The 27717-nt window shown below is 41.3% G+C and overlaps 1 protein-coding gene across 1 annotated transcript; it reads left to right on the top strand.

Moving 5' to 3' along the window:
- The first annotated feature begins 892 nt into the window (after positions 1 to 892).
- DDX47 (DEAD-box helicase 47) lies at positions 893 to 16683 on the top strand. The gene is made up of 12 exons (XM_019452020.2): positions 893 to 1021; positions 1893 to 1986; positions 8284 to 8472; positions 8721 to 8792; positions 9028 to 9146; positions 9726 to 9797; positions 9893 to 10009; positions 10542 to 10688; positions 11235 to 11372; positions 13316 to 13386; positions 14465 to 14594; positions 16137 to 16683. The coding sequence occupies exons 1-12, from the start codon at positions 935 to 937 to the stop codon at positions 16266 to 16268; spliced, it is 1368 nt and encodes a 455-aa protein (XP_019307565.1). The 5' UTR covers positions 893 to 934; the 3' UTR covers positions 16269 to 16683.
- The last annotated feature ends 11034 nt before the right edge of the window (positions 16684 to 27717 follow it).

The following is a 27717-nucleotide window of genomic DNA, read 5'->3' as shown; positions in this document are numbered from 1 at the left end:
GATCTAGCTGTATTGTTATAGGCCCATTTGCTCACACCGTGGACACGTTTTAATTATCCACTCTCCCAAGGATGCATACCAGCTGCCTCCAATAATATGAGCACTGTGGCTCCGTGTGAGAACCTGCATGCTGGAGGATTGTGCTTGCTGGGCACAGGCACCTGCAACATAAAATAACTTTTAATTTGCCTCAGTAGTGGCAGACTGTTTCCCAGAACAGCCTCATTGGCTACACTTCCTCTGGACCTTTGCGTTTGCTGTTCCTTTAGTCTGAAATAATTGTCCCCTGGACTCTTCAAGGGACTGTCTTCTCACCAGTGAGATCTCAGCTCAATTATCACTGCTTCCCAGAGGCCTTGCCCAAGCTCACAGTTGTCCCCACAACCTGTCCTCCCCAGGTTACTCTCCATCATTTTTATTTGTTTGTTACATCATAGCATTTTTCACAGTTTGAAATTATCTGTGATCATTTATTCATTATCTGTCTTCTCCACAGCAACGGATGCTGTCCTGGCCACTAGGCATCTAGTATAGCCCTAGCATATGGTGGGTTCAACTGAGTAAATGAATGAAACAATTATAATAAATAAATAATATTGCAGTATCACCCTGTTCAATGCTGTATGATTGGAGAAGCAAGCAACATAACAGGCGTGAGAGGTGGGAATAACTTCTTATAAGGATCCTAAAGGACAGACAGGAGGCCCAGGTCATCAGTGCCTTCTGCACTCCTCTCAGTTCCACAAGCCTACACGTTAATATCCATCCCCCACCCCCTTTTTAAAACTAAGTTCCACAGGGCCTCAGCCCTCCGGCCGGCAAATCCCAACCAGTCCGCAGGGGGGCGCCCAGAACACGCTGGCCGGGGAGAACTAAAACTACATTTCCCGGCACCCCGCGCGCCGGTGACCCGCTTCCGGAGTGCGCGGAAGACATGGCGGCGCCCGAGGAGCACGATTCTCCGACTGAAGCGCCTCAGCCGGCGGTGCAAGAGGAGGAAACTAAAACTTTTAAAGATCTGGTGAGCGTGGATGACTCAGGCTTTTCTTTGTACTGCTGACACTGGGCGCAGGCAGAGTCCATTTGCCTTAGGTTCCGGCTAACAGTGTATAGACGCAGCTGGGGCCTAGCTTGGGTTTCCTTCAGAATTTCCGAAACTTGGGTTCCAGACGCTCTCCCTAAGCCTCTGGGTTTGGATGGTGGGAGGGCTGCCCGTCCCTGAGAGTCCCCATTTGCGCTTTTCTCCCTTTTGGTGTGGCGACGTTTGTATTTGTAAGTTCCCCCCTCCCCCCCTCGGAGTAAGATGCAACGGGTTTGGATGCTGACCCAAGTCACTTACTAGGGGCACGTTGTTACCTCGCGGTGCCTCACTTTCCACATCTGTAAATTGGGGGTAATAATACGTACTTCAGCGAATTGTGAGGCTTGAATGAAATAGTGCACGTGAAGAGCTTGGGTTTGTCTCTTTGAGTAGAAAGTGTTAAGTCTTGAAGTACTGCTGTCTCCTAGTGCTCATGAAGAGCGGACCGAGTAGGCTCGCAATACTTCTTGAATCCAAGCGTGAGGGATGCACATGTCACCAGCAGGGTGGCTCCGATAGTCATTTAATTAGGATGGAGGCAGGGGCGCCTGGGTGGCTCAGTGGGTTAAGCAGCCGACTTTGGCTCGGGTCACGATCTTGTGGTTCCCGGGTTCCAGCCTGGCTGCGGCTCTGTGCTGACAGCTCAGAGCTTGGAGCCTGCTTCGGATTTTGTGTTAACCCCCTCTCTGCCCCTCCCCTGCTCATGCTCTCTCTTTCTCTCAAAAATAAAATAAACATTTAAAAAAAAAATTAGCTGGGAGGCAAGTGTGTGTGTTCCTCTTTGCTAAAGTGTATTTTTCTGAATTCTAAGGGTGTGACAGATGTGTTGTGTGAAGCTTGTGACCAGTTGGGATGGACAAAGCCCACAAAGATCCAGATTGAAGCTATTCCTTTGGCCTTACAAGGTAGGTTGAAATTAAACATGTGGCTTAATACAGGTTCAGTATGAAGTTATACTCAATCAACTACTTAACCACTTTTGAGAGCTGTTGTTGTATACTTCAAGTAATATAAAAATATGGTCACTAAAGATACAAAATTTGTGGCGTATTGGCTTTTGAAAAAGTAATTCTGTTCTGAGCTTACTTTCTATAAGGAGATTTGTTGTTTGCAACAGGTGCTAACTTTAAGGACACACTGGATTAAAGTGTATGAACAAGAAACTTGTTAGGAATTATGAATCAGTAAGTGCAGATTTACATAAGGGTGCCTGGAACACACATCAGTATCTAGAGGAGTTGGGAGCTCTCACTTTGTGAGACGTGTTTATCAGATTTTCAGAAGAATGGCTCACGTGTTTGATGACTAGTGGGACTGAAACTAACAGGGTGAACTTTCATGGGAGTAGAGGTAAAGTGCTGCTCTTAGATTCCCAAAGCCCAGCTTCACAGTGTTAGGGTTGGTGGTAAAAGAGACCTAGCAATGTTCACTGAAATTCATTAAGTTCCATAGAGAAAATGAATGGAATCTTAGCTACATTAGTATAAGAGATTTTCCAGGCAAGCAAAAAAAAAAAAAAAAAAAAAAAATGTATGAACGTATCCGTATGTAGAATTTACCCCTCACTCTGAATTCCTCTCCCATGTGTCCCAGGTTAAGAACTCTTGAACTAGCTCTAGTGAGAGAAATGCTTTTGCTTGTTAGAACACATCTAGAATATTATGCTTAGTTCTGGGGCCCAGTTTTGAGGGACCAAGAGTGGCAGTGAGTGTGGTATAGTAACAAGAATAGTCCTAAATAGTTAAAGGACCTGAGTGCATTCAGTCTGCAGAAGAGTAGATCTGGATGGGATATGGTAACTGACTTCAGTGATTTGGAGAGCTGTCATGTGGGAAAGTAATTAGACTTACTCTATGAAATTCCATTTGCTCCTTCTATAAATAGTAAGTATCTGATACAAGTGTAAGGCACCAGAAGTTAAGATTCTGCCCACTCTAAGAACTTAGAGTCTAGTAAGGAGACAATTATAAATCTATTACAAAGTGAACTGGGACATAAGAAAGTTACATTCCAAGTGCACTGAGGGAGGAGAAGAGATTACTACTCATTGGAATGGACTAGAGTAAACTTTAGTTTTTGGCTGGAAAGGTTGGAAGGACATTCAAGCGGAACCTTGAAGACTGAATAAGATTTAGACATTCGTGCATGATGGGAGGGGAGGACCTTCTAGGCATAGGGAACAATATGAAAAAAAAGCTAAGGAGGCTGGAACACATGGGCATGTGTGGAGGCTTGCAACTACTTAATAGAGAATAGGGAAGAGATTAGTAAAGTCTTTGGGGCCAGATTATGCAGGACTTAAATGTGGGTAAAGGAATTTGGTCTTTGTTCCATGTGCAGTGGAGTGCCTTTGGGGATTATTTTTTTAGCAGGAGAATGAAATGCTTAGAGTTGTTTTCTTGGACTATTAATCTCATAGCTTTATAAGGAAATTTAGAGATGAGAGACAAGAGGCTGGGAGACCAGTTAGGAGGGCATCGCGGTAATTTTGGCAATAAATAAAGGGTAGGGTAGAGGTAGTGAGAAAGAAAGAAAAATGATAGAAAAGGAGTCATCATGATTTTATAACTAGTTAGTTAATGGAAGGCAAGGGGTAGGGAAATCTAGGATCGTTGCCTGTGTGTTTAGGACATATTACTGGTGTAAAAAGGGAACATAGGAGGAAAAATAATTTCAGGAAAGAGGAGTTCAGTTGGAAATAATTGATTTCGGGCATCAAAGAAATAGACTTGACTGACGCACAGGTGGAATCTGGGAATTAGAGCTTGATTAAGAGTCCAGAACTGGATGCAGATACCACATCCAAAGAGAAGTTGTAGCTGAAACTGTGGAAATGGCTGAGGTTGCCACATAGGGTCAAGAGATGACAAGGGGAGAAATGGAGACTCAATAACAGGTTGAAAATCATGAGAGGACAGTTTCATACAAATTAGGTAAGGGAGAGTGTTTTAGGGAGGGGGTCGTAAACACTTTCAAGTTGTCTAGAGACGCTAAGAGGATGAGGATTGTGTAAAGGCCGCTAGTGGGGAAGAAGTTTCGGCAGTCAGAAGTACTGGAATTGCTTTAAAAAGCAAAAAGAAGGGTTGGTGCTTTCTGGCATTTTCCTGCCTGCCCTACAGCATGTGTTGGAAGAATGAACCCAAATTAGGGGGTGGTAATAATTCTTAAATTATTTATAATGTTTTCAGTAAAAAGTTTGTATTTAATGCAGAGAAAGTAGGAGTCCATGAAAGATCACTAGGAACTGAGTAATGTGACTGATATAATCATCATGGAAAGTATTCTTTTTTTTTTTTCAACGTTTTTTTTTTTTTTTTTTTTTATTTATTTTTGGGACAGAGAGAGACAGAGCATGAACGGGGGAGGGGCAGAGAGAGAGGGAGACACAGAATCGGAAACAGGCTCCAGGCTCCGAGCCATCAGCCCAGAGCCTGACGCGGGGCTCGAACTCACGGACAGTGAGATCGTGACCTGGCTGAAGTCGGACGCTTAACCGACTGCGCCACCCAGGCGCCCCACATCATGGAAAGTATTCTTATTCTTGAGGTTATCTCATTCTAAGGAGCAGTTTACAAATGCTTCATTTAAAAAACCTATAGACGCTGGCTCTAAGCAAGAGATTTAAATAATCTAACAAAGTTTTTCTTTTGTCTTCTCTTAAATTAACTTTAAAATTTAGTTTGAGTACTAATGATGGTGTCAGTTTCTACAAAATTATGGCATCCTGGGTCCATCCATTGTTCTTAAACTTACAACAATTCTGAAAGGCAGGAATGATTATTTTATTGGTGATGGCCAGTGGATTAAGTACCTTGGGTGGGTGCACATAACTTGCTATCAGTAGAGCTAGAATTTGAATAATAGGATGTTCTAGTGAAAAGCCTGTGTTCTTGGCCCTATATTATAGTGTTACAGTGGGGAGAGCAAAATCTTTTGATGATTTTTGAGGATGCTTTTCTTCCCATCTGTTTCATGTATTAAGTTTATTTTTCAAAAAAAATTTTTAACATTTTAATCTGTTTTTGAGAGACACAGCACGAACGGGGGAGGGACAGAGAGAGAGGGAGACACAGAATCCGAAGCAGGCTCCAGGCACCAATCTGTCAGCACAGAGCCCAATGGGGGCTCGAACCCACCATCCGTGAGATCATGACCTGAGCTGAAGTCGGACGCTTAACCGACTGAGCCACCCAGACACTCCATATTAAGTTTATTTTTAATTTTTTTTTTTCAACGTTTTTATTTATTTTGGGACAGAGAGAGACAGAGCATGAACGGGGGAGGGGCAGAGAGAGAGGGAGACACAGAATCGGAAGCAGGCTCCAGGCTCTGAGCCATCAGCCCAGAGCCTGACGCGGGGCTCGAACCCACGGACTGCGAGATCGTGACCTGGCTGAAGTCAGACGCTTAACTGACTGCGCCACCCAGGCGCCCCAAGTTTATTTTTAATTCAGAGATCACTCAAAGTCCTCTAGGAATTTCAGACAGTTTTTTGAATGGCTGCCATATACCAAGTAGTTGTGTTAGGTGCTAGCAGTGTGGCAGGTGAATGAATTTATTCCTGCTCCTCTTACTGGGTGTTCATTCTAAACAGATACGACCACTGGAAAGGCTTACAGGTTGTGAGAAGAAGAAAGGAGATAATAGAGAAAAATAATTTCACAAAGTGAATATTGCTTTGTGGGCAGTGGGCGTTACAGCCACATGGATTGAGAGACTTAAGCTCCTTTATCTCCCTAAATCTTTCTTGTATACCCCTTTCTTCTGAAATTTTAAGACTTCCCTTGAAAGAAAAGGGGAACAGATCCCAGTGGGTGTGTTTTTGTTCTTGTTCTTGTTTTTGTTTTTGTTTTCCTGTTCTAGTAGGTGTGTTGTACCCAGGCAGGGAGGGCAGAATCCCCACAAAGTTGGGGAATAAAAGGCTTTGGAAGCCCTTAGCTCACAAATAGGTAGAGGCTGTTGCAATGCATTATCACTTACCCTACAACCAAGAGGAACATTAAAGTTAGTAAATGAGGGAGAAATTTTATCCGTATATTGTCATTTGTTGCTCTGACCTTTACAAAATTAGTGCATTGTCTGGTCTGACTTATTTTTTTTTTTATTTTATTTTTTAAAAATTTTTTTTTTTTCCAACGTTTATTTATTTTTGGAACAGAGAGAGACAGAGCATGAACGGGGGAAGGGGCAGAGAGAGAGGGAGACACAGAATCAGAAACAGGCTCCAGGCTCTGAGCCATCAGCCCAGAGCCCGACGCGGGGCTCGAACTCACGGACCGCGAGATCGTGACCTGGCTGAAGTCGGACGCTTAACCGACTGCGCCACCCAGGCGCCCCTGTCTGGTCTGACTTATAATTCACATCTACGCCTGTACTTTTATAGGTAACATCGATGTTACTGTTTAGAAGGGTAAATGGTAGAATTCACTAGACTATGGCGTTGTTCGCTCTGGCTTGGCAGGATCCTAGTTTAAGTGATCAATGTCTAAAAGACGGATGTTGAGAAGTCTGTTCTACTTGATATCAATTACTCTCCTTTCTTGAGCTCTCTTCCTCCTCAATTTCAAGTCAGTATTATCTTCTGTGTTTCCAGCTATTCTTTATGAGATTCTTCTGGTTCCTTTCCTTTTTCCTTGTAAGGTTAATTCTATCTTTATCCTTTTTTTTTTCCTCACTCTGAAAACACTACTAAGATTTCTCATCCAGTCCTGAAGCTTTAACACTATCTGCATCAATGAGTCTCAGCCAGTGCTCATCAGAATTACCTGTCTTACTTGTAAAACAGTAGAGATTTCTAGAGTCACTGAATCAGAATTTCCACATGTGTGACCTGGGCATGTATAGGTATAAGAATCCCATAGGTTATTCTGATGTGTCTGCCCTTGGGGGAGCAAAACTGTTAGGATGCTCCCACTTCTGTGTTTCTAGCCTGTACTTCTCTGCTGAGCTCCAAACAAGTGCGTCCAACTGGTTTTTAGATATTTCTCTCTGAGCCTGTTGCAGAAACTTCAAGTTCCTATGTTCAAACCAGAGTCATTGTTTTCCTCACCAGAGCTAATTTTCTATATACCCTTAGAAACCCATGTGTCAACCACATTTTCTTTCATTACTTTGTACATCTCACTTGTTTGTATCCTCACTGTCTTGCCTCAGTTCAGACCACCATACTAACTCCCCTGGTATCCTAACTGAGCTCTTACTTTCCTGTGTGTTCCCCATTCTGTTAAGGTCATCTTAGGTCATAAGGAAGAGAGTCACTCAGGTAACCTCGGAGAAAAGGGGTTTATTGTAGGGTTAATCTCTAGGTAAGGAAATCTCAGCAGTTATATACAGTCAGGGAACAATGTGAGCATCAACCGTGGAGGTCATTATCACTAGGAAGCAATCTCAGCAGGCGCTGTTGGAGTGCACAGCTACCTTGTGAGCTGCAGCCAGCCAGCCTAGAGATGGTGGCCTTGGTTTGGGAGTTAATTTCCAAATCTTATAGTTACGGCTTGATTGGTGATAACAGACCATGGGGACCTCTTCTTAAGGGATTACTTACGGCATTCTTCCCTCAGAAGAAGCAGTGTAAATGCATGTACTGTTGAGCTCCTTGGCTCATTATGCCATCAGGCATAGGGATTATCTTCCTAAGGAGTAACATTGATCGTCATGTTCCCTGCTTAAAATCCTTTAATTCTCTCTCTTACAGGAAGACATCAAAACATCCTATCATGGCTTTCTAGCCTCATTCTTCTCCCTCTCCCTCCTTAACATTTCTGTGTTCCTGCCGCATTGTACTTCTCACTCTCCCTGCACGTGGCTGTGTTCTTTACAGCCTCCGTCCTCTGTTCTCTTATAGGAACGTGCTTCCTTTCTTTCTTTGCTTAATTCCAGATTTAATTTACTCATCAGGTCTGTTAGTCTTTCCTGACTCCCCTGGGCAGTGAGTTACTCCTTCCGTTGTGTTCTCACTGTATGTTGTAGGGGCCTGTTGTAAAGCCCTTATCACATTATATCATATTTGTGTATGTCACCCCTGGGTTTTAAGCTTACCTAGGACAGAGACTATGTCTTCTGTCTGTTCAACCTTCCTCTCCCTCCAGTTCATCAAATATTTATTCACTGTCTACTTTGTGCCCACGTTGTGTCATTGTAGAAAAAGGGAAATAATGCAGAGAGCGTTTCTTTGCTGTTAGAGGTTTTCTTTTTCTTCCTAGGTCGTGATATCATCGGGCTGGCAGAAACTGGCTCTGGAAAAACGGGGGCCTTCGCTTTGCCCATTCTGAATGCACTGTTGGAGACGCCCCAGCGATTGTTTGCCTTAGTTCTCACGCCCACTCGGGAGTTGGCCTTTCAGATCTCAGAGCAGTTTGAAGCCCTGGGGTCTTCCATTGGTGTGCAAAGCGGTAAGTGTCTGACAGGAAAGGAACTGTAGAGTTTCTTCATAAGTTGAAAATGAATGGAAAAGGAGAATAGAAGCAAATATTATTAACATGACTTTATTGACCTTAAGAGCGAATTTGGTATTTTAGCTTTAGGGAAAGTTATACGGGAAGAAAAATTTAAGTAGAAATCTAGCACTGGCTTAAAACGTATTCAGTGAACTATGGAAAAAATTGAAGGTCTCTGTTCTGTATTCTTTTTGTTTCTGTAGCTGTGATTGTAGGTGGAATCGATTCAATGTCCCAGTCTCTGGCCCTGGCGAAAAAACCACATGTAATAATAGGTGAGTAATTGACAACGAACGGTAAAAGGCACTGACAACGATGAATTGGAGAAGATCTGTCCATGTTGCATAAAACTTATTTGTGTAGAAAGATTTTGAAGAAAGGATTTTTGTGGTCTTGTTTTATTTTTTAATTTCCGAAATTTTGGGGGGCTTGGTGGGTCGGGTGGTTGGTAACTTTTCTTTTTGTCCTAGTTCTTAAACATTGCCCTTTCTCTTCAACCTTTCTTGATAGCAACTCCTGGTCGACTGATAGACCACTTGGAAAATACAAAAGGTTTCAACTTAAGAGCCCTCAAATACTTGGTTATGGATGAGGCAGACCGAATATTGAATATGGATTTTGAGACAGAGGTGAGCACCCAGTTTCTTTCCTCATTGTAGGACATCTCAAGTGCCCTCTTTCAAACTTTGGTTCATTGCACAACTGCTTTGTGGAATACTATATCATTATCAGTTAATTTAAACATTTCTGCTGCCTTTTTTTCAGTCTTGGTGTTCCTCACGTTGTCAGTGCCTCAGTATCCTCTAGAGAATATAGTCTGACTGTAGTTTTAGAGATGAGAAATTTCTACCAGATTTCGTTTCTATTTTATTTGATATATACCTCTTTCGTATACCTTGAAATATTTTTATTTTCTGTCATCATAGCTGACCCACTCATAACTTAGTTGATGAACACTTTTGACTTTTCTCTTAGATTAGCTCTACTGTAATTTAAACTGTTCTTTTCTCTGAGTGGCATTTTTTTAAAACAGCATATAGTATGGTACAAATAATAAATATTCAATAAATTTTAGCTGAATTGAATGGAATTTTTGAGTTCCCAAATTCCCACAGTGATATATTTAGTTTTTCATTCTCTGCTTCACAAAGAGCATTTGTAAATATCCACTCTAAATGTTACGTTGGTATCCTTTCTTTGTGCCTTAGGTTGACAAGATCCTCAAAGTGATTCCCCGAGATCGGAAAACGTTTCTCTTCTCAGCCACCATGACCAAGAAGGTGAAGTTTTCTAGCACTTCTGATTTCTTCTTTATTAAGTAATAAGTAAAAACAGCATTTAGGAATCAGTGTACTATTCCAGGTTTTTTCTGCAGGTGCAAAAACTTCAGCGAGCAGCACTGAAGAATCCTGTGAAATGTGCTGTTTCCTCCAAATACCAGACAGTTGAGAAATTACAGCAATATTACCTTTTTATTCCTTCTAAATTCAAGGTAAAGTGTTTACTTTGATCGTTCCTGCCTCTCCCTCTCCTTCCTCACTAAAGCATCTGAAAGTGTGTCCACTTTTGATTAGCTAAGAGTTGTGCTACTGTTTGTTTTAGAACACATACTGTGCTTATATTTATCACTGATAAAGTCAAACATTCCGGGAATTCACAGCATGCTAAACCACAATAATGAAGTCATGATGTAATTCCTTTCCAGCCCCATTCTTGAAGTAGTTTTTCTTTTGTCTCCTGATTATGTGGCTTTTTTATAGGCAAGGGACCCCTTGTTTTATGCTTTGATATAGGGACTTTTCCTGGTTGCCGAGTATAGATTTCCTTGTGCTTGGCTCCAGGCATGTGAAATTCATGGTTCACAGAGATGATAATGCTGCTTCAGGAGTGCAAACTGGCAGCTGGGGTCTGGGCAATTGAGAGTCAACTATAGGCTTAGTTTTTTAGATAATTTATCTTCCCGGGACTCCAGTCTTTTCTTCAGATCAGTTACTTACATTGATTGTTTTGGGTTTGTAACTTAGGATACCTACCTGGTTTACATTCTAAATGAACTGGCTGGAAACTCCTTTATGATATTCTGCAGCACCTGTAACAATACTCAGAGAACAGCTTTGCTGCTTCGAAATCTTGGATTCACTGCTATCCCCCTCCATGGACAGATGAGTCAGGTAAAGATTCTTTGGCATCATTAGTGGTGAAACGTGGTGTGAAAAGGGCAAAGCTTATAGCAGTAGTTCTATACAATAACAACATGAGGTGTTCATGCATCTTTTCAGAATTGTTTTGATTTTATGGGCTTTAAAGTGTTGCTCTAGTTGCTTACTTCCTCCTTTTAGGATAGTAAGAGGCTCAAATTAGAAGATTTCATAGTTACTTGTCTGGTATGGAAGCTTTTCAGTTGATTTATTCAGCCCTAGTGCTAACGTTGATTCTTTGGTCTCTAAAGATGTTTCATAAATTATTTTTCAACTATCTGTCATGTTAAACAATCCCCGTTTCCTGTTAGTATTTTCTAGCCTCGTCTTAAATATTTTTTTGTTGCTTTCATGTTTCCTTCTGATCTGTGGAGCCTAGTTTGGACTTAGGGGAAACATCCTTTTAAAAATTTCTGTCTTGGTTCTTATATTTAGTGTTTCTAGTTTGTGTGTCTTAGATTCTGAGATTCCTTAGTTTATCAAGATTAACATTCTTTTCATTTCTTTTCATCATGTCAGAGCAAACGCTTAGGATCCCTTAATAAGTTTAAGGCAAAGGCTCGTTCTATTCTTCTAGCAACTGATGTTGCAAGCCGAGGTTTGGATATACCTCATGTGGATGTAGTTGTTAACTTTGACATTCCTACCCATTCCAAGGTGAGTCCCATTGCTGACCTGACTTTCTTTAAAAAAAAAATTTTTTTAATGTTGATTTGATGTGTAATTTTTTTTTTGAGAGAAAGACAGAATGTGAATGGGGGGGGGGGAGGAGAGAGAGGGAGACACAGAATCTGAGGAAGGCTCCAGACTCTTGAGCTGTCAGCACAGAGCCCCATGTGGGGCTTGAACCTACAAACTATGAGATCATGACCTGAGCGGAAGTCGGACACTCAACTGACTCAGCCACCCAGGTGTCCCTGCTGACTTGACTTTCTAGTTTTGAACTGTATTTCTTTCTTTTTTTTTTTTAAATTGAGGTATAATTGACATAAAAGATTAGTTTTAGTTGTATAACATAATGGTATGATGTTTGTATATATCAAAAAATGATTGCCACAAGTCTAGTTACCATACATTGTTATATGAGTTTTTTTTCTTGCACTGAGAACTTTTAAGGTCTACTCTCTTAGCAGCTTTCAAATGTGTAATATAGTATTATTAACTATTTTTGCTATGCTGTACATTTCAGTCCCATGGCTTACTTGTATTATAACTTGAGGTTTGTACTTTCTGACTCCCTTCACCCAGTTGATTCCCTACTCGCATTATTTCCACCTTTGGAAACCACCAAATATGTTGTCTATGTTATGAGCTCAGTTTGTTTTTTTTTAGATTCCACATATAAGTTAGATCATACACTATTTATTTTTTTCAGACTTATTTCACTTAGCATAATGTCTTTAACGTCCATCTCTATTATTGCAGATGGTAAGATTCAACTCTTTTTTATGGCTGAGTAATATTCCAATGCGTCCAAAGTGTATTTTTTAAAAATATTCTTTTTTTTTTTTTTAAATGTTTACTTATTTATTTTGAGAGGGAAGGAGAGAATCCCAAGCAAGCTCTGTTGCTGTCAGAGCAGAGCCCTACATGGGACTCGATCCCATGACCTCAAGATCATGACCTGAGCTGAAATCAAGAGTCAGATGCTTAACTGATTGGGCCACCCAGACGCCCCTCCAAACTGTGTTTCTTAATGGAATGTTTTCTGTATCCTTTTTTTTCTTCTTAATCCTTTATTGGTTAAGTATCAAAAACTGGGAAAGCTCTTGATTTATTTTATTCTCGTTATCTTGCATGTGCCTGAGGATGTGATATTAATAAATGTGAATGAAGGTAGCCAAAGAGAGGTGTGAGATCACAGGAGTAGATGCAGCACGTGCTGATCTTTGTCAGTCTTACTTCTTCAGAGTCGTCAGCTTGTGGTTCTCAGTGTATCTCAGGGTTTCTCAGCCTTGGCACTATTAATGTTTTGGGCCAGCAGATTCTTTGCTGTGGGGCTGTCCTTCGCATTGTAGGATGCTTAGCAGCATTCCTGGCCTCTACCCATAGGTGACATTATGACAACCGCATATGTGTTCTGACATTTCCAAATATCCCTGGGGAGGACAGAATTGCCCCCAGAACAACTAGTATCTCTTGGCTTTGTATTTAACTGCTGTAGACAAGGTGCTGTCTCATTTGATTTTCCCAATAACTCTGAGTGTGGGCATGTGTTTCTATCCCTGTTTTATAGATAGAAACCAAGATTCGAAGAGGCTATGTGACTTGTAGATAGTTGTGTAGCTGGTAGGTGGTAAGACCAGAGCCATGATGCAGGTCTGCCTCTAGATCCAGTGCTGTTTTTCTCTAGACCATGTTGTCGGCAGCCATGTAGATATGCTTTAGATTTGTCTTTCTGTAAAGAAAAGAGAGTCAGTTTTGTGCTGCAAGGAAAATAAAAAAGATGAAGTAGATTTATCTGAACAAATTGCCCAGTCCATTTTTCCATGTTTCAACATGAGTTTATTTCCTTTCAGAAGTTTGCAGTAAGACTTTGTGTTCATAGTTTTTTATTTAAATTTTATGTAACTCAGATTTATTTATGCTTTTTTTCTCAGGATTATATCCATCGAGTAGGTCGAACCGCTCGAGCTGGGCGTTCTGGAAAGGCTATCACCTTTGTCACACAGTAAGTAAATTGACTTCAGGAGCAGAACAATGCAGAGAAAAGAGCAGAGCGTTGGTGCAGACTGACTTGGTGGCCTGACTTTGCCACTTACTGTAATAGTCATTTAACCTCCTTCATGTTGTTTTCAGCATTTGTAAAATGGAAATAATGGTATCTACTTAACAGAGCATTAATGAAGATTATATACATATGTATATATATATATATATATATATATATATATATATATATATATACATGTATCCTATATATATATATATATATAGGATACATGTATATATATATATGTATGATCTAATGTAGCATTTGGCATATAGAAACACACAAACCCCTGCTCCTTCTTTCAACTGCTGAAGCTGGAGAGTAGTGACTTTTCCCTCAACTCAGAGTATTAGAATAATTATTTTGATTTTGCTTAAAAAACTTTAGGGGCGCCTGGGTGGCTCAGTCGGTTAAGCGTCCGACTTCGGCTCAGGTCACGATCTCACTGTCTGTGAGTTCGAGCCCTGCGTCGGGCTCTGTGCTGACTGCTCAGAGCCTGGAGCCTGTTTCAGATTCTGTGTCTCCCTCTCTCTCTGACCCTCCCCCGTTCATGCTCTGTCTCTCTCTGTCTCAAAAATAAATAAACGTTAAAAAAATTAAAAAAAATAAAAACAAAAAACTTTAATGTTTATTTTTGACAGACAGAGCATTAGCAGGGGAGGGGCAGAGAGAGAGGGAGACACAGAATCCGAAGCAGGCTCCAGGCTCCGAGCTGTCAGCACAGAGCCCGACATGGGGCTCCAGCACAAACCACGAGATCGTGACCGGAGCTGAAGTCAAACACTTGACCAACTGAGCCACCCAGGCGCCCCGATTTTGTTTTTAGAGAGACAAAATTTTGGCTTTTCTGGGAGCAAAAATATGTTGGGTGATCTTCTAGTGGGCTGTGTACCGAAGATTGCTCTAATCAGTATTCTGGATTCAGTATTGTTTAAAACTTGCGTCAGTTGCCTCATACTGCATAATGTGTAGTTTGGGAATGGACAGACAGCCGCGTTGTCAGCCAGCCAAAACCACACCAATTTTCCTTCCTCAGGTATGATGTAGAACTCTTCCAGCGCATAGAACACTTAATTGGGAAGAAACTGCCTGTCTTTCCAACACAGGATGATGAGGTTATGATGCTGACAGAGCGTGTCACTGAAGCCCAAAGATTTGCCCGAATGGTATGCAACTTACTTTTTCACCAACTTTTATGCAAATAATGGTAACTACGTGCTAGATGCTGTTGGATTAATCCTCATAACTAACTGCAGGAAGTATTATTTTATTCTAAATTTAAGATGAGCATACTAACGTGTAGAGATGGTAGGTAATTTGAATCAAGGTCTGGACTCAGTCTGACCACAGTGACCACATGCTCAGCCACTGTTCATGTTTCACATGTGGCAAGAAAACCTCTGGACTCGAGATCAGAAGACCCAGCTGTGAATTGGACATTGTGGTTTGAACAATGCGTCTGACCTCTCGGAATCAGTTCCTTGCCTGTAAATTGGAAATAACAGTTACCTTGATCCTTATAGGGGTTTTTTGGGCATCAGATAAGCTAACGTGAACTGCATAGTAACTAACAGTAAGTAGCAGTAATAGTAATGGTGAGGATGGGAAGATTGTAAAAGAGAATCCTAGCAAGTGCTATCTGCTCCCTAGAGTTCTAGTCGGGGGGATGAAGAAACTTTGCCCCTGGGCTGCTTTCTGAGTAGCTGAGGCGTGGACTTGTGTTTTTCTGCTCACATAGAACTCTCATTTGGTATTTTGGTTTATAAAAGTATTAGATATACATTGGAAAGAATTTCAGAAAATATGGAAAAGATTAAAATAGTAAATGAGACATATGAGTTATCCCCCACGGTGAACATTTGGGTCTTGATAACATTTGGCTATTTTTCTTTTTTTAGCCATAATTAGATGTTATCTAATTGTATATGATTAACATATTTTCTATTTTAACAAAATATAGAGCAATGTGATCACTTCTCAGTGGCTACAAAAAATGCCATTATAAATATATAACATGACTTACATGGGTGTATATTTATGTTTTTTCACATGTTTTGTGTTTTAACTAGTACCATGTTGGACATCCTAGTATGTACAGCTTTGTGTACTCGTTTCCTTAGAATAAATTCCTAAAAGTAGAATTAGTTGTCGGGCCGAGGAGTAAGTGGAGTTAAAATTTGAATTCATACAGAATACCAGATTCCTCCCTCTCCCACCCAGAAGAGCTGTCGGCAACAGTTTATGTGGGTGTCCCCACACCTTGACAAATACTAGATATTACCATTCTCTTAAATCTTTGCTGGCCTGCCATGTGTAAATAATAGCTTATTGTTTTAATTTTCATGTAAACATTTTTGTGTATTGGGGTTTTGGTCTTCTCCCTTTGTTAGTGTGAGGTATTAGGGAGTTATGTAGTGGGTTTTTTTTTTTTTTATGTTTATTTTTGAGAGAGAAAGGGCGTGAGTGGGGGAGGGGCAGAGAGTAGGAGACACAGAAATCGAAGCAGGCTCCAGGAGTTGCCAGCACAGAGCCCAACACGGGGCTTGAACTCAAGAACTGCAAGATCATGACCTGAGCTGAAGTCAGCTGCTTAACCGACTGAGCCACCCAGGTGCCCCGGTGTTGGATTTTAAGGAGAGGAGAGCAGGATGTGTTACCCTCAGTGACAGTAATTCATTTTCAATCCCATCCTTTCTCTTTTCTTGCAGGAGTTAAGGGAGCATGGAGAAAAGAAGAAACGCGTGCGGGAGGACACTGGGGACAATGACGACACGGAGGGTGCTATGGGTGTCAGGAACAAGGTCGCTGGAGGGAAAATGAAGAAACGGAAAGGCCGTTAATTTCTTTTATAAAGACTTGATTTCAGCCTTTTGTTTCGTATAAGGGGATTGTAGAAGGGGATGAAGCCCCCTCCAGCACAGTTCCTCAGACCGAAATCTGTCACAGTGATGTCGAGAACCTGCTCATCTACTTGAGCACTTGCTTTCCTTCCGTAGGGTGCCATTACCGCACACCGCTCTTTACGGTGCTCGTGTCAGCTTTGGTTTCTTGGTCACGAGATGAGTAGGATGTGTTCTTTTATCACTTCACACAGACCTTTTGCTTTTTCAGCTGCAAGTCAAGGACTAGGTTGATGGAGCTCTGGACCTGTATTTGTAAAGGGAAGAAGCTTCTATATTTGTAAAACTGGTGATACTTAAGCAATCTCAGCTTGTGCTTCATTAGACCAAATGTGGACTAATAAATTTACCTACTATTTTTAAAAGATTCAAACTCCTTGAAAACCTTTACGGGTTGAGGGACTTTACAGATTTAAGTAAGATCTTAAGAAATTGACAGTGGCAGTTATGTGGCGAAATCATTGCTTGTTCTTAATTAAGGTAAACATTATTTATGATTTTTAAAGATCTGCAAAGGAACGAGGTGATGGATGGCTTTGAATGGGAAGTCCTGCTTAAAAGGTGGTTGTGTTTTTCTTGGGGATGGATCAAAGGCCTTAAGTAAGACTGCAGAGTCCCTTAGATCCCTAGGTACATTCACTTCCCTGACTGCTCGGTTTAAGAAGACTGTTTTCGGGTTAGGAAGAAGACTGCTCGGGTTAGGAAGACTGGTTTCTTTTCTTTTGTCTCCATCTATATGGCTACATAACTCAGAATATGTAAAGCTGGATCATCAGCTCCTGGAGAGAAAATAGACCATGGCTCTGTAGAGACTGGGTCAGATAGGGGAAAGTTGATGGAAATCAGAAACAGCTGTGAGCTTCACAGTCATGAACAGTCTTGTGCCCTGAAGACTTTCAACTCATAGAAGATGCCTAATCATTTTTGTCAAATGTAACAATTTTATTAGAAGAGAAAGGGTCTGAATTGGCAGAACCAGGGTGAAGAGATTCCAGTGGTTTAAGATTGAGTTTTGAAGAGAAACTTTCTATGTATATCTTAATGGAAAGTGCGTCTTAGAGTCAAAGTATCTGGCAAGAAGTGAAAAATAGATGTCAGTAAAATTCTCTGTGGTAGTCAGGTGTGGATGGTTACTTGCAGGAAGATCTTTATAAATATAGGGTACATTCTGCCAGAAACGTATCCTAAGAGGAATGCCTGTGGATAAGGCATTTATAATTAATTGAAATCTAAACACATGGATTATTTTGTTTAGGTTGCTCCAAATTTCATTGCTCCTCGTTATGGTGCATTTGAGTGAAGGTTAAATTAGAAAAATTAGGAGTCAGTAAGAAAGAAGGAAAGGAGAAAAAGGGTAGAAGAAAAGCAGGAGTAAGTAGTTGAGTGGGGGCCATAACTGTGACTTTGTTTTGAATTGTGGGTATGATTGGAGGCTAATTCTCCCTGAATGTTGTATTTTCCAGATGGAACTTTCTGCAGTGGTTTGGATAATAGCAACACTTTCTCTCTGAGCCTTTGGGTAAAAGTGAATGGAGGGTTGCTGTTGTCATTCATTGGAGGACTTCAGAAGCAAGTTGACATTGAATTGGGGTGTGGGTGGTGGGTAAGGAGAAGAGATTGGAATTATCCTGAAGGTGTCTGAACTTTCTAAAAAAGTGGAGTCTCTCACATAGGGTCCGTGGACCCCTGAAGTATGTGCCTATTTCTGGGGAGACTGAAAGGGTTAAAAACTGCTCTAAAGCTTAGCTGTTGTCTCTAAAGTATACATGTAATTATGCTTTGCTAGGATGGGACGATAGGATACTAAGCAAAGAAACGTGGATGATGCATCTTTAGGCATATTAGTAGGTCCAGACTGTAAGCTAGAGTCCTACACAGAACAAATAAAGATATTACTATGGAGGACAGGAGGCACAGAAATAAATGAATGTGATCTGTTAGTAAATGAGGACAGAGCTGTGAGTTTGTGCTATTATTTAGATCTGTTCTTCATGTTCCCTTATCCTCTAAGGTAATGTTGCGAAGTCTTGCTGCTGAAACCCTCATCAAGATGTGTGTTAGTTTCCTAGGGCTGCCATAACAAAGTCCTACAAACTGGGTGGCTTAAAACAACAGAAATTGATTGGCTCACGGTTCTGGCAACTGGAAGTCTGAGATGGTGTTAGCAGGGCCATGCATCATCTGAAACCTCTAGAGAAGACTCCTTGCCTCTTCCTAGCTTCTGGTGGTTGCTGGCAATCCTTGGTGTTGCTTGGCTTGTGGCAACATAACTCTAATCTCTGCCTCCCTCTCGATGTAACCTTCTTCCTCATGTGTCTGTGTCTTCACATGGCCTTCCTCTAAGGATACCAGTCATTGGATTTAGGGTGCACCCTAATCCAGTGTGACCTCATCATAACCAATTATATCTGCAAAGACCCTATTTCCAAATAAGGTCACACTCTGGAGTTCTAGGTAGACACAAATTTTAGGGGGAGAGATTATTAATCCAGTACAGACCATCTTTCTGTACTGCTGTATTCTTTGGGGTTTAAGACTGCATTGTGGAATAGAAATGGCAGATAGAGTTGATTACAAAGAAAGTGGAGAAAAGACAGAAGGTAGGTCTTCAGAAATAGTAAGATGGGTAGACGTATAGAAGTTTAAAATGACATTCTTTTAAATGAAATGTAAATTATTTTTGCAGTCAGTGTACCAGAGGCTCTAGTTTCATGAGTAGGAAGGGTGTTTCTGGCCTTTCTTCTGTTTCCTTCTTGATCTAATCCCTTAGTTCTGCTTTCCTGATTTAAGAAACAGAGCTTCAAAATAACCCACCAACCTCTCTCCCTCCCCTAATTGCAAACAATTCCCACATCTAATTTTTATGCCTTTAAAAAAAAAAAAAAATATATATATATATATATATATATATATATTTTCAATATATGAAGTTTATTGTCAAATCGGTTTCCATACGACACCCAGTGCTCATCCCAAAAGGTGCCCTCCTCAATACCCATCACCCACCCTCCCCTCCCTCCCACCCCCATCAACCCTCAGTTTGTTCTCAGTTTTTAAGAGTCTCTTCTGCTTTGGCTCTCTCCCACTCTAACCTTTTTTTTTTTTTTTTTTTCCTTCCCCTCCCCTATGGGTTTCTGTTAAGTTTCTCAGGATCCACATAAGAGTGAACACATATGGTATCTGTCTTTCTCTGTATGGCTTATTTCACTTAGCATAATACTCTCCAGTTCCATCCATGTTGCTACAAAGGGCCATATTTCATTCTTTCTCATTGCCACATAGTACTCCATTGTGTATATAAACCACAATTTCTTTATCCATTCATCAGTTGATGGACATTTAGGCTCTTTCCATAATTTGGCTATTGTTGAAAGTGCTGCTATAAACATTGGGGTACAAGTGCCCCTATGCATCAGTACTCCTGTATCCCTTGGGTAAATTCCTAGCAGTGCTATTGCTGGGTCATAGGGTCTATTTTTAATTTTTTGAGGAACCTCCACACTGTTTTCCAGAGCAGCTGCACCAGTTTGCATTCCCACCAACAGTGCAAGAGGGTTGCCATTTCTCCACATCCTCTCCAGCATCTATAGTCTCCTGATTTGTTCATTTTGGCCACTCTGACTGGCGTGAGGTGATATCTGAGTGTGGTTTTGATTTGTATTTCCCTGATGAGGAGTGACGTTGAGCATCTTTTCATGTGCTTGTTGGCCATCCGGATGTCTTCTTTAGAGAAGTGTCTATTCATGTTTTCTGCCCATTTCTTCACTGGGTTATTTGTTTTTCGGGTGTGGAGTTTGGTGAGCTCTTTATAGATTTTGGATACTAGCCCTTTGTCCGATATGTCACTTGCAAATATCTTTTCCCATTGTGTTGGTTGCCTTTTAGTTTTGTTGGTTGTTTCCTTTGCTGTGCAGAAGCTTTTTATCTTCATAAGGTCCCAGTAGTTCATTTTTGCTTTTAATTCCCTTGCCTAAAAATATTTTTGAGAGGGGGTGCCTGTGTGGCTTAGTTGGTTAAGTCTGACTTCAGCTCAGGTCATGATCTCACGGTTTGTGAGTTCAAGCCCTGCGTTGGGCTCTGTGCTGACAGCTCGGAGCATGGAGCCTGCTTGGGATTCTGTCTCACTCTCTCTTTGCCCCTCACCCATGCGTGCTCTCTTTGTCTCTCTCTCTCAAAAATACACTTAAAAAAAATTAAAAATTTTTTTTAATGTTTATTTATTTACTTAGCACATGTGGGTGCATGTGTGGGGGAGGGGCAGAGAGAGGGAGAGGGAGAGAATCCCAAGCAGGCTCCGAGCTGTCAGCACGGAGCCCAATTTGGGACTCCAACTCATGAACCATGAGATTATGACCTGAGCCGAGATCAAGAGTTGGAGGCTTAACCGACTGAGCCACCCAGGTGTGCCTAATTTGTATGCCTTAATAAAGGAAATAGCTTGTGATAGTCATGTGATGCTGGCCCAGAGAAAATTTCCCCCTTATTTCTCACCTGAATCATGAAGCCACTTTACATTCGTTGTATCATGGCTTCATGATACTAGCTAACTTGGTTTTACTTCCTCTGTCCAGAACTACAGTGAGAGGAGGAAAATATCTCTGCCTTAGGAAGGGGTGCAAGGGTCCCGGGATAGGGTTTTAGTTGGGTAGGCTATTCCAGGCTTAAAGCAGGTCCAGAATTCCAGGCACTCTGGAACTTAAGGGTGCTCTGAAGGGATTCCAGTGGTTGCCAAGAGGGGTCTAGACTAAACTAGGTTATGATTATTGTTTCTTAGTCCCTGAAAGATGTGATAAATATCCTAAAACTTGTCTGACTTCTATAAAACTATCTGGCTTACAGCCAAATGTTTTCCAGGTAGCTTTCTATCTGTAGATAATATCCAAAAGTCTAAATCAGAGATTGTCTACCCCAGCTCCCTCAAAGCCCTGGAAAAGGAGATCAGAAAGAACCACAGCCTGTGGCATTGGTTACGAAAAGTGAAGGCATCCGTGTTATCAAAAGCAGGTAACAAAATAACATCAAGAAAGTATGTTCTGGGGCACCTGGGTGGCTCAGTTAAGCGTCCGATTCTCACAGCTTGGAATTCTCTCTCTTTCTCTCTGCCTCCTCCGCTTGTGTGCGTGCACACACATGCTGTCTGCCCCTGTCTCTAAATAACCATCAAAAAAAAAAAAAAATGTTCCAAGATCTTGAAATTAGAGAATATACAAGAAGTTTTAATCCACACACTTCTTAAGGTGAAATCAAGCCTCAGGGCAGGTAATAAGTCAGGGTGTGAGTCATCTCTTTAGTTGGAATGACAAGAGACCCAGACCTTGGCACTAGAGATTCAAGGGTTACCCACACCCACATTCCTTTTCATGCCTCACCTGTCCCAGGAATGCACTAAAACTCCAGCTAAAAATAACTACAGAAACTCGAACTCTGGGAAGTAGCACTGAACAGCCTACCCTAGAGTGAAGAGCTGGTTTATGCCAAGTGGAAGACAGACAGGAAGAAAATGGGCTCATGTGGGACCATGTAATCTCTAGGATGTGGGCCCTGATGTCTGCTCATACTCTTGGAAGTTTTTGCTTACAAGCTATCCCTCCACCTGATATTTTCATTAACCTATGGGTGCCATGTTGGTGCTGGAAGAAGCCAGAAGGATGGGGGAATGCAACAGAGTATATAGGCAAAATGTTAGTCAAAAGACCTATTGACTGTTACTATGTGACCTCATGGGAGTTACTGAACCTCAGTTTCTCTTCGCTAACATGGAAATAAGATCATCCGTCCTATCTGCCTCACAGAGTCTTGAACCTAGTTTTTGTGTTTTGTGTTTTTAAATTCTGTTGTCTCCCTCCCTTCCGGTGTCTGCTGTATCCCAGCTACAGTGCCGGGTACCAGGAAGACAACACTGAAGAAAAAAGTCAGATGCTGTTTTTGCTGAACTCAGCCTTAGGTAAATTCAGGATTTGTCTTAGCATTGTGTTGTGATTATGCTTGTCTAGAGGGCAGGGACCATGGCTTATTTGTGGATGTAATTTTAACATCTCATAGGTCCCAGCACACAGCATTTGTTCAATATCTCATTTTCTGGAACATACTCTTGGCAATTTTACATGTGTTGTCTCTAGTTCCTTGAATAATCCTGAAAGGTAGATATTATTGTTCCCATTATAAGCTGTAAGGGCACACTGAAATCTGCTCCTTAAGAGTTTTGGGACTGTGGGCAAGTTTTTCAGCCTTTTTGTGTTTCAGTCTTACCTGAAGAAATGCAGATAGCGATATACCTTCCTCACGGGGTTGTGAGGTTTAAGTGAGGTAGACTGTGGCTTATCATATGATTAATACGTGTTATCCATTATGATTATCATTATTGTTACTGTGATTACAGATGGAGAGTAGCTAAGTAGCTTGCCCAGGTCACATAGCACATAAGGGGTCAAGCAAAATTTGGTTTCAGGACTCGGCTCTTGATACTATATACACTGTGTGTGTGTGTGTGTGTGTGTGTGTGTGTGTGTGTGTCTATAATTGCATATTATTCATTCAGGAAGTGCTTACTGAATGAATGATTGAACCATAATATATATTTTTTCTTTTGGAAAAATCTCTTCTACCAGCAAATAAGTAAGTATTACCTAAATGAGCTTTCAGACTTAACCTATTGGGAAGTCTGGGGGGAGAATATGAAATTTTCATTTCCACCAGTAGATGGCAGAAGGAAGAAAAGATACCTCTGAATGGGCAGGAGTTCTCATCCTGAGCAGAAGGATAAATACTGAGCAGGGACTGAGACGTGGTGGCTGATCACAAGGGCTCTTGATGTCATGTGTGGCCCACAGTGACGAAAGGGGGCCAGAGTGCATATGAGAACTCCCCACAGGTATGTAAAAGGCTCAGCCTTCAAGATCTAGGTTGACCCACAAGACAGGCCTTGGGAGACTGAAGTAAGCTGAAGTTCAGATGTAGTAAGAACACAAAGTTGCCTTCTGCTATTCTGTCTTCACAGTTTCAGTCTACATTCCCTTTTCATGTTACAGGCAGCTCTGTTCTCTTACAGAAGTGTGCCCTTCCCTCCTGGGATTTTGATGAAGTCGCTTGCCCTCTGTTTATGTCCTCCCTCAACCCACACCCCAGCCTGTAACCTATGGGTGCTGTTATTCACCCCCTTCCTACCCCAGTACATGTGCTTTGTGTTTATGAATGTAAATTCTCTGAGCCATTAATCCCCTTCTGTTGTATCCCTCTATCTTACTGCATATCCATCTAATAAGCTTTATCTATTGCCCTCCCTCCTCTGTCGCATCAGCTTGGTGCTGGTGAGCCACTCATTTGTCCATTCTGTCCTAAAGTTGTCTTTCGGCTCCAAGTGATGGGGAAATGTCCCTCTGGTTCCATAAGAAGGCATGGTGGTCAGAAATACTGGGCTACCTCCGCTCTCTCTCACTTCTGTGCTGGCTCTTCTCCAAGCATTCCTTTGCGGGAGGAGGCTGCGGGTGACTCCTGCTCAATACCTGCCTTCTTAGAAACTCTAACCCAACCTATTTAATGCAGCGCCAACTTCAAGCCAACATCCTTGTTGTGTTTTCTGGGTGGGTCAAGAGAGTGGGGACCGCCAGAAGATTTCTTATTTGACGTACTCTGTTTGTACATAGTAATGGTCTGTTTGTGATTCTTTACCATAAGGCAGTGGAGAGCCCGCTGTGTGCTAGGCATTTGCTAGGGGCTTGGCATATATCACTGCATTTACTGGAGGTAATGACTCATCTCGTGAGGAAACATGGACAAGCTTGTTTACAATATGTTAAAACCACAACCTTGTCATTTCTTATTCTGCATCTTCCACGATTTCATGCATGCATCGAAGGGTGTTCAAGCACTTTTGCACGGTGGGCTTAGGCTAATAAAATGAAGTAGAGATTCGGTTACATCATAGTTAATCTGTGGCTTCTGATTCCATTTCATCGATTTGTGGTGGAATTCAAAGGGCTGGGGGTGAGGGGGAAGTGAGGAAGATGCCTCTCGGCACTGTAGTTTTATATTTTCACCACATTCCTACAAAATGAATAAATCTGACATTTGGACTCTGCAATTCTATTCACGTGCAAAACCTCACACAAAATCAGAATTTTAGGGTTGAGAGGATCTTGGCGAAGAACCAGATTAGATTGTTCATTTTTCCTTAGAGTAAAGGAAAGTATGTGCATGTTTATAAGTTTGAGTATTTCTTTCAGATTATTTATTTTGAAAGTGGGGAGGGGCATAGAGAGAGGGAGAGAATCCTAAGCAGGCTCCAAGCTGTCAGTGCGGAGCTGGATGTGGGGGATTGATCTCCCGAATTATGAGATCATGACCTGAGTGGAAATCAAGAGTCGGATGCTTAACTGACTGAGCCACCCAGGCACCCCCGTAAGTTTGGATAGGTTTTGTATTGTGCTTATGAGGTTATAGCTCTTTAAAGAGAGACACTGAAATAGACTCCTGTTCTTCAAAAAAGTTCTAGTGGAATTTTGTTCATAATCCCTGCCTAAGGAAGAAAATACTTGCTTTTCAGGACTAATGTCTTAAGACTAGAGTCTCTTTTTTGAGAAGAGTAGTGGAAGATGTTGGGGGACAGAAGTGTGTTTTAGAAAACCCTGATTGGCCTAACCTATTTTCCTAATAAATGCCAGTATTGTCCCAAACCAGGCTGTAGGTGCTGTGTTGGGAGGAGTGTGGGTAAGTCGTATTCATACCTCACCTCTTCAGCATCTTTGTCCAGGTGAACTCCAATCGTGTGTGATCACCAAGGGCAGCCTAGAAGGAGGCAAAAGTTCCTACGAGGACAAGGGACAGACTGAAATTTCTGTGGGAATGGAGAAGAGCGACTCACCTCTATGTTGATCACCTGGGTAGGGTGCAGGGACAGAGAGGAAAGGAGGGGGAGAAGCGTGTCCTGTAGGAGTTATAGCCTGTACATAAACTGCAGAGTTTTAAGGTACTCAGCAGCAGTACAGTCATTTCCTGCCCCTTCTCCATTCTCCTCACTTCCTGGGTTTCCCACTGGCCAGTGGCCTGTGGCCAGGGCTCATTTCTCTCTCCCCTATGGCCTAGAAGGGTGGTTTCCATGGTGGGGCACATGCATCTAGGGGAGTGTATGACAGTTCGTTGGGGTGTGGGAAGAAAATACTAGAATTTTTTGTACCTTATTTTAAACTCATCCTCTAATTTCTATTTTTGTGTTTTATAAAGTACATAAAAGTATGGGAATACCAATTTATAATGAGTATGTACAAGTATGGAAGTTTGTTAAAGTGACGTTAAATAGAGGTATACTATCAGGAAGGGTTAAGACTAAAGCTCTAGGGAATTTTATTTTATTTTATTTTTTAACTTTATTTTGAGAGAGAGAGAGAGAGAGAGAGAGAGAGAAAATCTCAAGCAGGCTTTGTGCTGTCAGTACAGAGCCTGACGAGGGGCTTGATTTCATGAACTGTGAGATCGTGACCTGAGTCGAGATCAAGAGTCAAATGCTTAACTTAGCCACCCAGGCACCCCTCTAGGGAATTATTCTGACAACACTCCTTTAAAAGAATTATTTCATGTTTCATTCTGAAATGAATTAAAAAAAAATTTTTTTTAATACGTATTTATTTTTGAGACAGAGCATGAACAGGGGAGGGTCAGAGAGAGAGGGAGACACAGAATCTGAAACAGGCTCCAGGCTCTGAGCGGTCAGCACAGAGCTCGACTCGGGGCTCGAACTCACGGACTGTGAGATCATGACCTGAGCCGAAGTCAGACACTTAACCGACTGAGCCAACCGGGCGCCACACCTGAAATGAATTTTTAAATAAAACTTTGATAAATCCTTACATCTATATATAACTTTTTTTATTTCCAAAAAATTTTTAAATGTTTTATTTATTTTTGAGGAGAGAGAGAGAGACAGAGCGTGAGCAGGGGAAGGGCAGAAAGAGGCACAGAATCTGAAGCTGTCAGCTCAGAGCCTGATGCAGGGCTTGAACCCATGAACCGTGAGATATGACCTGAGCTGAAGTCAGACGCTTAGCCAACTGAGCCACCCAGGTGCCCTTTTTTGACTTGTTTTAATTTAATTTAATTTAATTTTTTTTTTTTTAAGAGCAGTTTTAGGTTCACAGCAAAATTGAGAGGAAGGTGCAGAGATTTCCCATATATCTCCTTTCACACACACATCCCCCATTATCAACATCCCCCACCAGAGAGGTACATTTGTTACCATCAATGAACCTACACTGACGCGTCATAATCACCCAAAGTCCGTAGATCACCTCAGGGTTCATGCTTGGGCTTGTGCATTCTGTGGCTTTGGACAAATGTATCTACCACTATAATATACAGAGTATTTTCACTGCTCTGTGAATCCTCTGTGCTCTGCCTATTCATCCCTTCTTGTACCCCAAACCCTGGCAACCACTGATATTTTTACTGGCTCCATCGTTTTGTCTTTTCCAGTATGTCATATAGTTGGAATCATGCAGTATTTAGCCCTTTGAGACCGGGTTTGCTTAATAATATGTATTTAAGTTTCCTCTATGTCTTCTCACGGCTTGAGAGCTCTTTTCTTTTTAGTATTGAATAATATTGCATTGTTTGGATGCATCATAGTTTATCCATTTGCCTACTGAAGGACATCTTGGTTGCTTCCACATTTTGGCAATTATGAATAAAGCTGCTGTAAACATCCCTGTGCAGGTTTTTTCTCCCCACTTCTTTTTTAATGTGATAAAATACTCAAAATTTACCATCTTAACCATTTTAAAGTTAAGAATTATGTGGTATTAAATACACTCATATTATTGTGCAAACACCACCACCATCTCCATCCCCCTAACTCTTTTCATCTTGTAAATCTAAAAGTCTCTATCCATTAAACAATAAATCTCCATTTTCCCCAACTCTCAGTCCCTGGCAACCACCATTGTACTTTCTGTCTTTATGGTTTTGACTACTCTTACTACCTAACGTAAGTGGAATAATACAGTATTGGTCTATTTGTGACTGGTTTATTACACTTGGTTCAATGTCCTCAAGTTTCATACATAGTATGGAATATTGAAGAATTTCCTTCCTCTTTAAAGGCAGGATAATATTCCATTGTATGTATAGACCGCATTTTGCTTCTCCATTTGCCCATTTTTGAATTGGGGTTTGGTTTTTTGGTTTTTTTTTTTGCTTTTGTTTTTGTTTTATTTGAGGTTGAGTTTTAGGAGTTTTCTGTATATTCTGGATACTAATTCCATATCAGATATATGATTTGCAAATACTTTCTCCCATTCTGTGGATTGCCTTTTTACTCTGCTGATAGTGTCTTTTGATGCACAAATTTTTAAATTTTTCATGAAGTCCAATTTGTCTACTTTTTCTTCTTTTTCCTGTG

Source organism: Panthera pardus, unplaced genomic scaffold (assembly GCF_024362965.1).
Source record: "Panthera pardus isolate Hobbes unplaced genomic scaffold, ASM2436296v1 HiC_scaffold_6, whole genome shotgun sequence".
NCBI classification, from domain to species: domain Eukaryota; kingdom Metazoa; phylum Chordata; class Mammalia; order Carnivora; family Felidae; genus Panthera; species Panthera pardus.
This window is presented reverse-complemented; position numbering and strand designations above follow the sequence as displayed.